The sequence below is a fragment of the Berghia stephanieae genome, chromosome 6 (assembly GCF_034508935.2).
Source record: "Berghia stephanieae isolate SIO BIC M18660-M18661 chromosome 6, UCSD_Bste_1.3, whole genome shotgun sequence".
Classification (NCBI taxonomy): Eukaryota; Metazoa; Mollusca; class Gastropoda; order Nudibranchia; family Aeolidiidae; genus Berghia; species Berghia stephanieae.
In genome coordinates, this window is record NC_088365.1 from 13,839,803 (window position 1) to 13,853,071 (window position 13,269).

General features: G+C 38.0%; 1 protein-coding gene across 1 annotated transcript in view; it reads left to right on the plus strand.

The window, feature by feature from the left end:
* LOC144974513 (uncharacterized) overlaps positions 1-1,545 on the plus strand; it is a 10,472-nt gene extending 8,927 nt beyond the window's left edge. The window contains exons 9-10 of the mRNA XM_078917440.1: positions 127-261; positions 830-1,545. Coding sequence (XP_078773566.1) covers positions 127-261; positions 830-958 — 264 coding nt within the window. The 3' untranslated portion in view covers positions 959-1,545. The remainder of the gene's footprint in view (positions 1-126; positions 262-829) is intronic.
* The last annotated feature ends 11,724 nt before the right edge of the window (positions 1,546-13,269 follow it).

Consider the following 13,269-nt stretch of genomic DNA (forward strand, 5'->3'; position numbering starts at 1 on the left):
TACCTTTGGCTTTTTAAAAACTCCCAAACCATTATGATCTTGTTAACTGTCTATTTTGTGACCATCCCAATCTGTATGTTGTATTTACAGTGACCTTTGACCTTCTTACGTGTCTCAAATTTACAGGGTCTCGCCCAGTGTCTGTTTTGTGACCAGCCCAGTCTATGCGTTGTCAGTAATGGCGCCGACTGTATTCTGATGAGTAAAAAACTCTTTCTTGACAACTGCTCGTCCGAACTCATCCGAAGACTAAGAGTAGAGGTAAGGCGGGGTCTGTGACAAATGCTGGAATATTAATTTCATTATTTATGTAAAAGTGACCAATAACCAAAAACGGTATCACTTTGGGATGAAATTGATGCTTAATCTTAAAGTCTAGATCTATAGTTCCGTAAGAACGAACATCATCCGATAAGCATTGAAGTACATCTTGACACTTTACTAAAATATGTCGATCAGGACGAATAGACTCTATGAGACTTTGATTATAAACTTAACTTAGAATTGGAGTTATAACAGATTATTCCGCCGAGAAGAATGAGTTTTGTTGGGGTATTTTTTTAACTTCAAAATATTTTAATGGTCTATGTATCACCATTTTAATTCAAACTAGCTTTTTCATTTGACATAATATTAGATTATAAATTTATATATTAGTCTCTAGTCGTTTTGGAAAGTTTTTGGTTACAGTTTTCTTTCCGTCTGATTTAATGTCAATAATGTAGTTGTTAGGCTTTAGCGCGAATAATATGTTTCAATGCAACATGAATGGGACAATCTTTATTGCCATTTCTGTATGAATTCTTGACATTTTTTTTTACAAATTCAGGTATCTCCATATCCGTCCGATGAGAAACTACAGCAGGATCTGGTGACACGTGTAAATTGGGATGTTTACAAGGGGGCTCTGAGGAAACAAATCTACACCCAACACAAAGACAAGTGTAGACAACCTTAACACACAATGTGTTATTGTGACCATCTAGTAACACATGTAAATTGGGGTGTGTACAAGGGGCTTCGAGGAAACAAATCTACACACAACACAAAGACAAGTGTAGACAACCTTAACACACAATGTGTTACTGTGACCATCAAGTGACAGATGTGAATTGGGATGTGTACAATGGAAACAAACCTACACACTACACACGGACAAGTGTAGACAACCTTGACACACAATGTGTTATTTTGACCATCTAGTAACAATAGTTCAAAAGACTTGACGATTTCTACAAGTGATGGAAACTCACAAATTACACACCACATAGAAAATATTGAATGTGTAAGGATTTGTGACTTTTACTCAGTCTCTGATCAATGAATTGAAGCAGCTTGCAAAACGCTTTTATCCAAATAAGTGAACAGATACTTAGATGGTTGTTAAAGGGATTTATAATGTTATCTCATGTTGTTGTTGTTGTTTTAAAACTATCATTGCACCGGTGTAAATAAATAATTAGTTTTGCAGCAAATCATGTCAAAATAATATAAATAAAGATATTTTATGTAAATTTGATAACACAGTAAATTATCTGCCAATGAGAGGAGTTGGTCTTTGTTTATATATTCTTCTTCTTCTTCTTCTTCGTTCCCTCATATTGTCTTCATATTTGAATGTCTAGTTGTGGCTATGTTGTCTAGTGGTATGACACTCACTTTCGTCCTCGCTAGGCGTATAGTTGAGTCCTTGGACAAGGCTCTTTACTCACATTCTCTCACCGTACTCAGGTGTAAAATGAGTACCTGGCCGTTAACAACGACGAGAAGGAGGACGAGGACGATTACTACGAGAAGAAGAAGAAGATGATGATGATGAAGATTATGATGATGATGATGATGATGATGATGATGATGATGAGTAGGAGGAGGAGGAGGAGGAGGAGGAGGAGGAGGAAGAAGAAGAAGAAGAAGAAGAAGAAGAAGAAGAAGAAGAGAAGAGAAGAAAAAGAAAAGAAAAGAGAGAAGAAGAAAGAGAGAAGAAGAAGAGAAGAAGAAGAAGAAGAAGAAGAAGAAGAAGAAGAAGATGATGATGATGATGAAGATTTATGATGATGATGATGATGATGATGATGAGGAGGAGGAGAAGAAGAAGAAGAAGAAGAGAAGAAGAAGAAGAAGAAGAAGAGAAGAAGAAGAAGAAGAAAGATGATGATGATGATGATGATGATGATGAAGATTATGATGATGATGATGATGATGATGATGAGGAGGAGGAGGAGGAGGAGGAGGAGGAGGAGGAGGAGGAGGAGGAGGAAGAAAAAAGGAGAAGAAGAAGAAGAAGAAGAAGAAGAAGAAGAAGAAGAAGAAGAAGAAGAAGAAGAAGAAGAAGAAGAAGAAGAAGAAGGAGGAGGAGAAGAAGAAGAAGAAGAAGAAGAAGAAGAGGCGGAGGAGGAGGAAGACGAAGAGGATGAGGAGAAGAAGAAGAAGATGATGATAATGATGAGGAGGAGCAGGAGGAGGAGGAGGAAGATTATTATTAGAAGGAGAAGAAGGAGGAGGAGAAAGAGGAGTAGGTTCAATAATCAAAAAAAAAAAAAACTCACAGAAAATTCTTTGTCTTCAAAGTGTAAATGTTGCTGCTCGAAGCTCGAAGAAATAAATAATAATGTGAAATTGAATGTAAGCTTCAATTTAATTACAAAAACAGATCAATTGGTCGGGAAACCCGAAACGTTCATTTGATCTGTTTTTGTAATTAAATTGAAGCTTACATTCAACTTCACGTTATTATTTATTTGTCTTCAAAGGGGTTTTAAAGGAGGACAGAGCATTACGGTTCCTGGTGTCTGCTGAAAGAGAATTCCACACAGAGGGAGAAGAATGTGCGAAGGCACGTCGTAAAAAAAAAAAAAAGAAAAAAAAAAGACTTAGAACAAACCCTGTGTGTTTTGAAACTTCGAATTTTTCTTTGGTGATTCTAAAAAAGACAACTTGAGCTTTTGTATAGCGCAATATCCACTAAACATGCTCAAAGCGCTTTACAAGGGGTCCCTGACCAGCAGAAACACTTGGAACGTAGGACGTGACATGACGCCTGTTAGGCCATAATCAGCGTGTACAGACAATGTGTATGATCTTCTTGGCCATAATACATTTTTCTTCGGACAAAGACAACGCTGTTGACGGCCAGGTACTCATTTTACACTTGAGTACGGTGAGAGAATGTGAGTAAAGAGCATTTTTCAAGTACTGAACTATGCGCCGAGCGAGGCCCGAATCCAGGACCTTCCGATCCGAAAGCGAGTGTCATACCACAAGACCACATAGGCGCACTAAGGTGTCCAATGAATTGCTTGGATGTCACAGTCGGTTTTAACCCGTTAACTATAGTATCTGGAAAGACTCATAATTGTGACCCGACATCTCAAAACGGTACTATGTCGGGATGCTAAAGTCAAATTATTATTAAACTGGTCAAAAATGTAAAACGTTGGTATTTAGCACAGTAAAATATGAAAAAAAATCATATAAACTCAACTCAAGTCTGATATTTCTGGCTATAAATTCCATTTTCAGCATCTTAATCATCTCGACTTAATACAGTCTTTCAAATATCGATCGATTTAAATTACCCAAATCGTGGCAAAAACTATCGAACACGAGACCTCGCGATGTTTTCTTTGAACCCCCAGGTCGAGAGTTGTTTTTGCCAAATCACTGGGTGGTAGCGAATCGGCTTCAGTCGAGGAACTTTCTCACGGCAAAATCGCTTCATCAGTGGGGACTTTCCACCTGTCCAACATGTCCAACATGTACCCAATGTGGGATAGAAACCGAAACCGCAGAGCATCTAACTAACCGGTGTGTTGTGACGAACGAAGCTTCCGGGTGGGTTCGCGACGGAGCACGAGTGCGGTAAGGAATTTGCTGATTGGGTCGATCGTCATAACATAATAGTGTAAGTGTGAGCACCATTCGAAGCTGGCAAATTAATTGAGGGTTAATTAAGTCAATCGATATTTGAAGGACGAGTTTTCTGGCGACATTTTTAAATACATGTATTTCTTGTACGGCAGTTAAAAGTCAACATAACTCTCTCCTTACCGGTTATTTTCAGAATTTTACCCTAAACTTCATACCCACCCAACACAAAAATATTTTTTTCAAACAGATAAGTAACGAGTATATGCTATATTTTTTTTCAGAAAAATGAGCTTTGCAACACAGTGTCGAGTTTTTATGGCTATAACTATAACAAAATGAAATCAGAATAAGAAAACTGTTGGCTGCATCGTAACGAATGTGACGATTTTTCCTACGGGTGGTAAGGAGAGGGTTAAACATAATTCATAATACTGTCGGACGAGTAACAGATCATTACCAAATTATGCGCCTTAGAGGCTGCATGTCTGCTTACAATTTTGACTGATTTGTTTCATTATCATGTCCCGACCTACATGTTAACTTTTGCTGTTGACCAGGGACCCCTTGTAAAGCGCTTTGAGCACATTTTTAGTGGATATTGTGCTATATAAAGCTCAATTTTATTATTTTATTTTTATGATTTCGAAAGGACCCCTTGTAAAGCGCTTTGGAGCACATTTTTAGTGGATATTGTGCTATATAAAGCTCATTTATTTTTTATCATTACCCCTATTACTGTGGGATTGGAACCCCTTGTAAAACCCTCTAAACAGGGCATTCACACCGGGCAGATTCACCCGCTCGCCACAGCCGAGTGTGTAGGCCATTGCTTTGCACGGCCCACACGCAGCTACACATCAAATTTTACAAGCATGGATCACCGTAATCCCGGCATTGTGTTAGATGCAACTGCATTAATTAATTATGGTCTGTGTGTTGCGGGTGTGTGAGTGTGGGGGGGGGGGGGGGGGGGGTAGGTGGTCTATAAGAGAGTGCACAATGTCTTTGTACTTACTTTCGCAACGTATTATGTTAAGAATGTCAAGTCTTCAAAGAGAAGTAAAGTAAAAGAGAGATGAGGAATATAGATAGATGGAAGAGATTGAGGCAGACGTACAGACACGCACACACACACACGTGCGCACAGATAGATAGACAAAGAGAGAGAGAGAGAGAGAGAGAGATGATGATGATGATGTCGTGGTGGTTGTAGTACTAGTGGTAGTGATGAAGATGTGGTGGAGGTGGCTGTAGTAGTAGTGGTAATGATGATGATGTGGTGGTGGTGGTGGTTGTAGTAGTAGTGGTAACGATGATGATGTGGTGGTTGTTGGTTGTAGTAGTAGTGGTCGTGGTGATGGTGTGGTGCTGGTTGTAGTAGCAGTGGTAGTAATGATGATGTGGTGGTTGTAGTATTAGTAGTAGTTGTAATGATGATGATATGTTGGTGGTGTAGTAGTTGTGGTAGTGATAATGATGTGGTGTTGGTGGTTGTAGTAGTAGTGGTAGTGATGAAGATGTGATGGTGGTGGTTATAGTAATAGTGGTAACGATGATGATGTGGTGGTGGTGGTCGTAGTAGTTGTGGTCGTGATGATGATGTGGTGGTGGTGGTTGTAGTAGCAGTGGTAGTGATGATGATGTGGTGGTGATGGGTAGTAGTAGTGGTAGTGATGATGGTGCTTGTAGTAGTAGTAGTGATGATGATGTGGTGGTGGTTGTAGTAGTGGTGGCAGTGATGATGATGTGGTGGCGATGGTAGTAGTAGTAGTAGTAGTGGTAGTAGTAGTAGTAGTAGTAGTAGTAGTAGTAGTAGTAGTAGTAGTAGTAGTAGTAGTAGTAGTAGCAGTAGAAGTGCTGGTATGACGTGGTGGTGGTTGTAGTTGTAGTAGTGATAGTGATGATGATGTGGTGGTAGTGGCTGCAGTAGAAGTGGTAATGATGATGTCGTGGTGGTGGTTGTATTAGTAGTGGTAGTAATGATGATGTTGTGGAGGTTGTGGTGGCGCTTGTAGTAGTGGTGGTAGTGATGATGTGGTGGTTGTAGTAGTAGTGGTGACGATGATGTGGCGGTGGTGTTGGTGGTTGTAGTAGTAGTGATGATGATGTAGTGGTGGTGGTTGTAGTAGTAGTTGTAGTGATGATGATATGGTGGTGGTGTAGTAGTTGTGGTAGGGATAATGATGTGGTGTTGGTGGTTGTAGTAGTAGTGGTAGTGATGATGATGTGGTGGTGGTGGTTGTAGTAGTTGTGGTCGTGATGATGATGTGGTGGTGGTTGTAGTAGTAGAGGTAATGATGATGATGTAGTGGCGGTGTTTGTAGAAGTTGTGATAATTATGATAATGTGGTGGTGGTGGTTGTAGTAGCAGTGGTAGTGATGATGATGTGGTGGTGATGGGTAGTAGTAGTGGTAGTGATGATGAGGTGATGATGGTGCTTGTAGTAGCAGTAGTGATGATGATGATGATGTGGTAGTGGTTGTAGTAGTGTTGGTAGTGATGATGATGTGGTGGCGATGGTAGTAGTAGTAGTAGTAGTAGTAGTAGTAGTAGTAGTAGTAGTAGTAGTAGTAGTAGTAGTAGTAGTAGTAGTAGTAGTGCTGGTATGATGTGGTGGTGGTTGTAGTTGTAGTAGTGATAATGATGATGATGTGGTGTTAGTGGCGCATTAGAAGTGGTAATGACGATGTTTGTTTGTTTGTTTGTTTTTAAGGGTTTTACGGCGCTTGCAACACATTTAGGTTATATCAGCGCCAGTAAAAAGGAAGAAAATGGGATAGTAAAAAATTCTAGAATTACAATTAAAGCACCCAAGAAAAAGTAAGACAAAGGGGAACTGAGAACAAATAGTGATCAGATGTAGATTCCAAGAGCATACCACCAATGTACTGAGTTTGAAATCACCTATAAGTCTCATCCAGACACAAGCACAAAACCCAACAAAGAGGAACACACTCAAATGCTTACATTATACATTCAAAATAAAAATAATAATACATAACAGAGAGATGATTTACAAGGAAAAAAATATCTCCCAAAACAACATGCATTTGACTGTTTCCCTCCCAGCCAGGATTCCGGCCAGTGCCAGGACAAAACCAAGTAATCTCATTCCAAGACAAAGACAGAAAGCATGTTGGAAAACAGATATAAGGGATAGAAGACGCAGTATGTACCTCCCTGCCCACTATGGGAGGTCAGGATCCCCACCCAGGTAATGACGATGTCATGGTGGTGGTTGTATTAGTAGTGGTAGTAATGATGATGATGTGGAGGTTGTGGTGGCGCTTGTAGTAGTGGTGGTAGTGATGATGTGGTGGTTGTAGTAGTAGTGGTGACGATGATAAAGGTGGTGGTGTTCGTTGTTGTAGTAGTAGTGATGATGATGTAGTGGTGGTGGTTGTAGTAGTAGTACTAGTAGTAGTAGTAGTAGTAGTAGTAGTAGTAGTAGTAGTAGTAGTAGTAGTAGTAGTAGTAGTTGTAGTGATGATGATATGCTGGTGGTGGTGTAGTTGTGGTAGTGATAATGATATGGTGTTGGTGGCTCTAGTAGTAGTGGTTGTGATGATGAGGTGGTGCTGGTTGTAGAAGTAGAGGTAGTGATGATGATGTGGTGGTAGTGGTTGCAGTAGTGTTGGTGGTTGTTGTAATAGTGGTGGCAGTGATGGCTGTAGTAGTACTGGTAGTTATGATAATGCGGTGGTGGTGTAGTGGCAGTGATAATGATGTGGTTTTGGTGGTTGTAGTAGTAGAGGTAGTGATGATGATGTAGTGGTGGTGGTTATAGTAGTTGTGGTATTGATGATATGGTGATGGTGGTTGTAGTAGTAGTGGCAGCGATGATGATGAGGTGGTCGGAAAGGAGGGGGAGGGGGGTATTTTGGAACAAATTGACCTCACCGGAATTTGAGGGAGGTTGCCCGTAACCCGGAATTTTTTGCTCCAGACCGAAGTTTTGGCAACACTGAATATGTCTAAGCATGCCACCCCCTTCCCCCCCCCCCTTTCTCTCTCTATCTCTCTTCCTCTCTCACTTTCCTTCTCTTCGTGTACTACTAAGTATAATCTGCGTTTGAATCCGGCACTCAGTACATTTCAATGAAAGAATTTATTAAACAATGATCCACAAGCTGTTAAGATATTGTATTATCTGATACTATTATATTACTTCTATCACTAGATATCATCCCCAAGTCTGGATAAGGATATCGATGAGGATAAAGAAATATCTGAATAGCCATGACTTGAAAAGTAGATTTGTTATTATTAGTTATTTAAAACTTTTTAAAAACAAATAATTCGATGTATGTCCAATAATTTATACGAGAGAACCAATTTAAAACTAAAACAAAGCAACACACTGGTCAATCAAATCTTGAACCGACACATAATCATAAGCACCACGCCATTACTGTTCATAAAGAATGCCCTGGCTTAGTGAAACAAGCGAACGAATCACAATGCCATTATTCCTGTTTACAATTACTAAATAAATCGAACAAAGTATTACTGTAGAACTAATCCGAAGTGGTTTGAAGACTTGTACTTGAACACAATATTATAATCCATATCTATGATGGTAATCCATGAATTAGACTTTAATTGTTTAAAACAAACAGACGCAACACGATAAGCATGGAACTGTTGAATGAATAGCATATTGAATCTCGCGCGCCACACACAAACTTACAGCCACGTAATGAACACGCAATACCGGATGGCCTATTAGTCCGTTCCCTTAATGGAAAATTTGTGCAAATCGTGTAACCAGCATGAAATTTTCACACAAAGTGCAGAATTTTATGAGGATTTCGAAAATAGGTGGCTCCAAGTTGAAATATAGCTGGAACCAAGAGTTATTGCCCTTTAAAGGTGACAAAATACATTTTTTCAACATTTTATTTTTTTTTCTCAAAAAATTACGGTTATATAAATATTTTATAATGATGTGGTTATTTTGGTATTCCCTTGCGTACTTTGGACTCAGAAAATATTTTTCCATTTGAATTTTATTGAAATATATAAGAAAATACGAAATTCAATTGGGATTTTTCAGGAAATTAAAAAAATATATATATCTCCTTCCTGGAAACTGTTTAAATAGTTTAGAATCTGACATAGATATATTTGAAATGCCACGCATTTCAAAAACATTTTTTAATCTTCACATCCTCTAAAATCAAGCAATATTAATTTGATCCAAAAAAAAAACAATAATAGACAATTCAACTGCCAAAGCAAGTACCCCTTCTCCTCCCGACACACAAGTACAATCACTCTCAAACATAAGAGTACAATGTATTTCTATCATATAGCAAATAACACGTTTAAATGTATATATATTGTACAATACATATTTATTCAATGAAGAATTGAACCATTTAAAACATGTTTTTTCTGTGTACATATTTAACAGCAGCATTATTATAGATTTACATCCCTTTTTTTAAATTACATAGTTTGTTGAAAACATACAATTGAAAAACGTGTTTAAAGTCAATCATTGTCTCTAGAACATTGACCATTGCAGGCACATAACAGAGTACATGGAAGAGATGCCTTAACACAATTGCATCTTTTGGAGCATCCCTTTGATGAACAGTTACATTAAATCAGATGTGAGGCATGTGTAAGGTCAGTCAAAGTGGACCACTTTGGCATCCCATCTTCTTTCCAACCAAAATCTGATTTGGAAGGAAGACTAGGGTCTTTAGCAAGAGAGCGTCTCCATACATAACCAGCTTGGTTAACTGCTCGATTTAAATGCTGTTTGAGAGCTTCACGAGTTGGTGGCTATTGTCTGGAAGGCGTGACTTTTTTGTAAAAAGTTCACGCCGGCATTCATTGACAGCAGATAAGTTGGTTGCTCTGTCAAACAACAAACAGACAAATCTCTGGATGATGTTGAAATACTTGTCTCTTTATAGAACTGGTAAATTCTTTTACTAGTTTCAGCTGTAATATCTTTTACCCTAGCATAGGAAATTGATAAACCCAGAGCAGACAGGTTATCAATAAGACCTTTCTTTCTGGTTTTGGCAAAAACCATGACTCCTAAATAAACGGGGATTGGGGTTTCCTTGGACAACTGTTTTCTAGTGCTACCTGAATTTTGCGGGCTTTTGTTGTTGTGGTTCAACATGATAAGCTGTGAAATTGTCATGGTATGTCGATTCTGATGACCAAAACTTAGCGAACACTGACCACTTCAAATGCCATTCACAATTTTCACTAATTTGTGTGGTACACTATTGACAATGCTATCATGATCTATATTGAGGGGTGATATGAATGTATGATTTCTTATTTCTGCTCTTATAATATCAACTGCTTTTTGTATTGCAAGATCATCATTTGAATCTAAATCGGCAATAGCTGCTTGTGAAATAATATTCCCCTCTTTGAAAGTAAGCAAGACTTCCTGCCCATCCGTGTATTCCATTAAAGAAGGAACTCTCGATAGTAAATTTTCTTTGAATCTAGTTTTATGTACATATACATCCGACAAATTTATGGCATTTAATTTTGATAAAAGTAAAGTGTAGAGATCATTCAGCTTAAACACAACATTTGTGTCTGTGCGAGCTTGTTGTTGATCAATAAAATTGACAATATCCTGTTTGCATTCTGCAATGTGTGTTTTGTATTTGTTGTCTGAAGGATTTTTACATCTAAAATCGTCTGCTCTTCTGTGGAACAGTATAAGGCAAGGCTTATGATACTTTGCTTCCACCGCAATAAGATCACCCTCCTCAAATACTCTAAGAATACTTGTATCTGAAAGAAGGACAGCTTCCTCGTAGACTTTTTGTGAAAGAGCAAGAGTCCGGACCTCAGTCAATTCCCCTTCACAACCCTTACAGAACAAGCAGTATTTGCTTACATGTGATGTGTTTAATGTGCCTCTTGTATCAGGACTTGCAACTGCTTCACTATTACATTGATTTATCTTCTTTGCAAGCCTTTTGAGTTTTGATTAATTTATGAAACCTGTGTCTGCAATTCTTATGGTAAAGTCCATCATTGTCTCTCAAAAAATTAGCAAGACATTTCACAGGTTGGTTAATCTTGAATTTCAATGCTATTGGCAATCTACCTGAGTCATGAAAAAGTTTGATATCCTCAGAAATGGCAACATAAGTGTCTTCAATACAATTTAACTTGGTTGCTTTTTAGGGTTTGTGAGAAGAGAATTTTCAATTGTTTCTTGACAAAGCAGGCACTTCGACCAGTCAATTTCAGGGGTAGCTTGATCGAGTCTTGGAACTTTGTTCAGATTTTTACAGTCGACAATGGATGTCTGCCGCTTCTTTCCTCCTGCCATATTAGCGCATTCTAGGAAGGAAAGAAAAATAAATCAAAACCCCATGACATACTCAAGAGACAATATTTAAAATTATTTCCTACAAAAGTGTGAATTACGTAGTTTATCAAGTTACAGAAAATGTTAACATCTTAAGGCGATATAGGGTAGCTTGAGAGCTGACAGAATGAACAAGTTTGTGTGCGTGCGAGTGTGTGTGTGTGTGTGTGTGTGTGTATGCGTGTGAGTGTGTATTTGTGTGTGTGTTTGCGTGAAAAAGGTTAAACACATATTAGTTGACGGGGCTTGGATAGCTCAGTGGTAAGATTCTCTGCAAAACAGCAATAAAACAACAACAACAACATCAACACACTCACAACGAACACATACTTCCAAATACCTGTTAGAATGGAACTTTAGTCCTTGCAATCTTGACCATTCAACAAACCAAACTAGCATTCGCATTTGACGAGGTCCCCGGGCATGATGCTTATTAATTTTAAGGAAACAAAGGACTGTGAGGCTGGCCAGTAGAAATATAACAAACAAGTCAATACATTGTTTTAAAAAAAAAAAACCCGAACATGCAAAAGGTAAAGCAATGTGTGTGAATATTAGCGTGTATTGGTAGAATTGTTTGTGGAGATGTTCTTTTTTTTTGATCAACTGAGTTAATAATAAATTAGTTATGTTTTTTTCTTTCTCGGGCAACAGTAATGATAAACACCGTTATTCTATCATCAATCATCGACAAGCTAATCTATATCTAATCGAATCTAAAAGGGTCTAAATTTAGTACTGACATAACACATGTAACTTATATTATACTAAGATAGAAAAATATGTTCAGATCCAAACATGGGCCATAATCTTACTCTATCTATTGCATCCTGGAGGCTTATTGTGTGTGTAGAATGATATGGCTGTGACTCAGCTTTGATCTGGCCCAATTCTTTTTTCACAACTCAATTCTTTTTTATCATACATTGCGCGATACTTATCGCACTAGCACGCGCATAAAGTAAAATAACATCACGATGATATAAGACATTTATAATAGATGAAAAAGATTGTTCCTTACCTTTTCAATGAATATCGATTGCACAAAATAAAATTGTAGTTTGTTGACATCGTTCAAAAGACAAAACTCATTCTCTCAGTTATTTTTTAGACAACGCATGATGGCATTGTCGGTAGATGGAGCTGTCGTTATCTCGAAGGGAGAGGCGGTGACAGATGACAAAACCGCATTTCGATTTAGCATTATTATACTGTACACAATGGTTGAAAGAAACCTCTTTAACTGCTTTAAATATTTTTTTTAGTCTCTTGTTGTTGTTTTTTTCGTTTACAGACGCTAAGACATCCTAGTATATACTTAGTAAAGGATAGGTCGTCCTAATGACTCATAGTTTTGTTGCACGGGCAAAAAAGGACAATTTTTATTGGGGGTTTTTCTGCGGTCAGAAGACAAAAAAAATGTTTAAAAATAATTAAAAGCTAGATTTTTGGTAAATAATAATGGAAAACATTAAAACAAACATATGTCCACGATCAAAAACAAATCAAGATGTTCTTAATGGGTGAGAATGTTTTTTTAAAAATACTTTTGTCATCGAGCGCCAAAACGTCACAAAGTGCGCGTTTTCACTAGACTTTACGACGAATTTTAAGGTCTTTTCAATAAAAAATTGTATTTGGAGCCACCTATTTTTAGAATCTTCATAATTTTCTGCACCAATTTGTATACTTAGTTTGCTGGTTACAAAAAGTGCACAAAACGCACGGAACTTGCCGCTAAGAAAACGGACTATATACCGCAGTCAGCAACACGCGAGGGAAGCTGCCTGAGTGTGTGGTAGCCTTGCCTCTAAACCATCGGGTACTTACAGTGTAAGAGCTCAATGCTCTGAACACATCATGGTTTCCTGAATATAGATAGATCGATGTTGACGTAACTCCGATATTTACAATTGTTTTTTGCCATCCGCATTTATGAATAACCCTCACTAAACTGCATTAACCAGACTATAAACGTTTAAAGGTTGCATAGGATAGTTTTGTGTGTTGGTACGTTATACTTCCGGATGGCAATGTT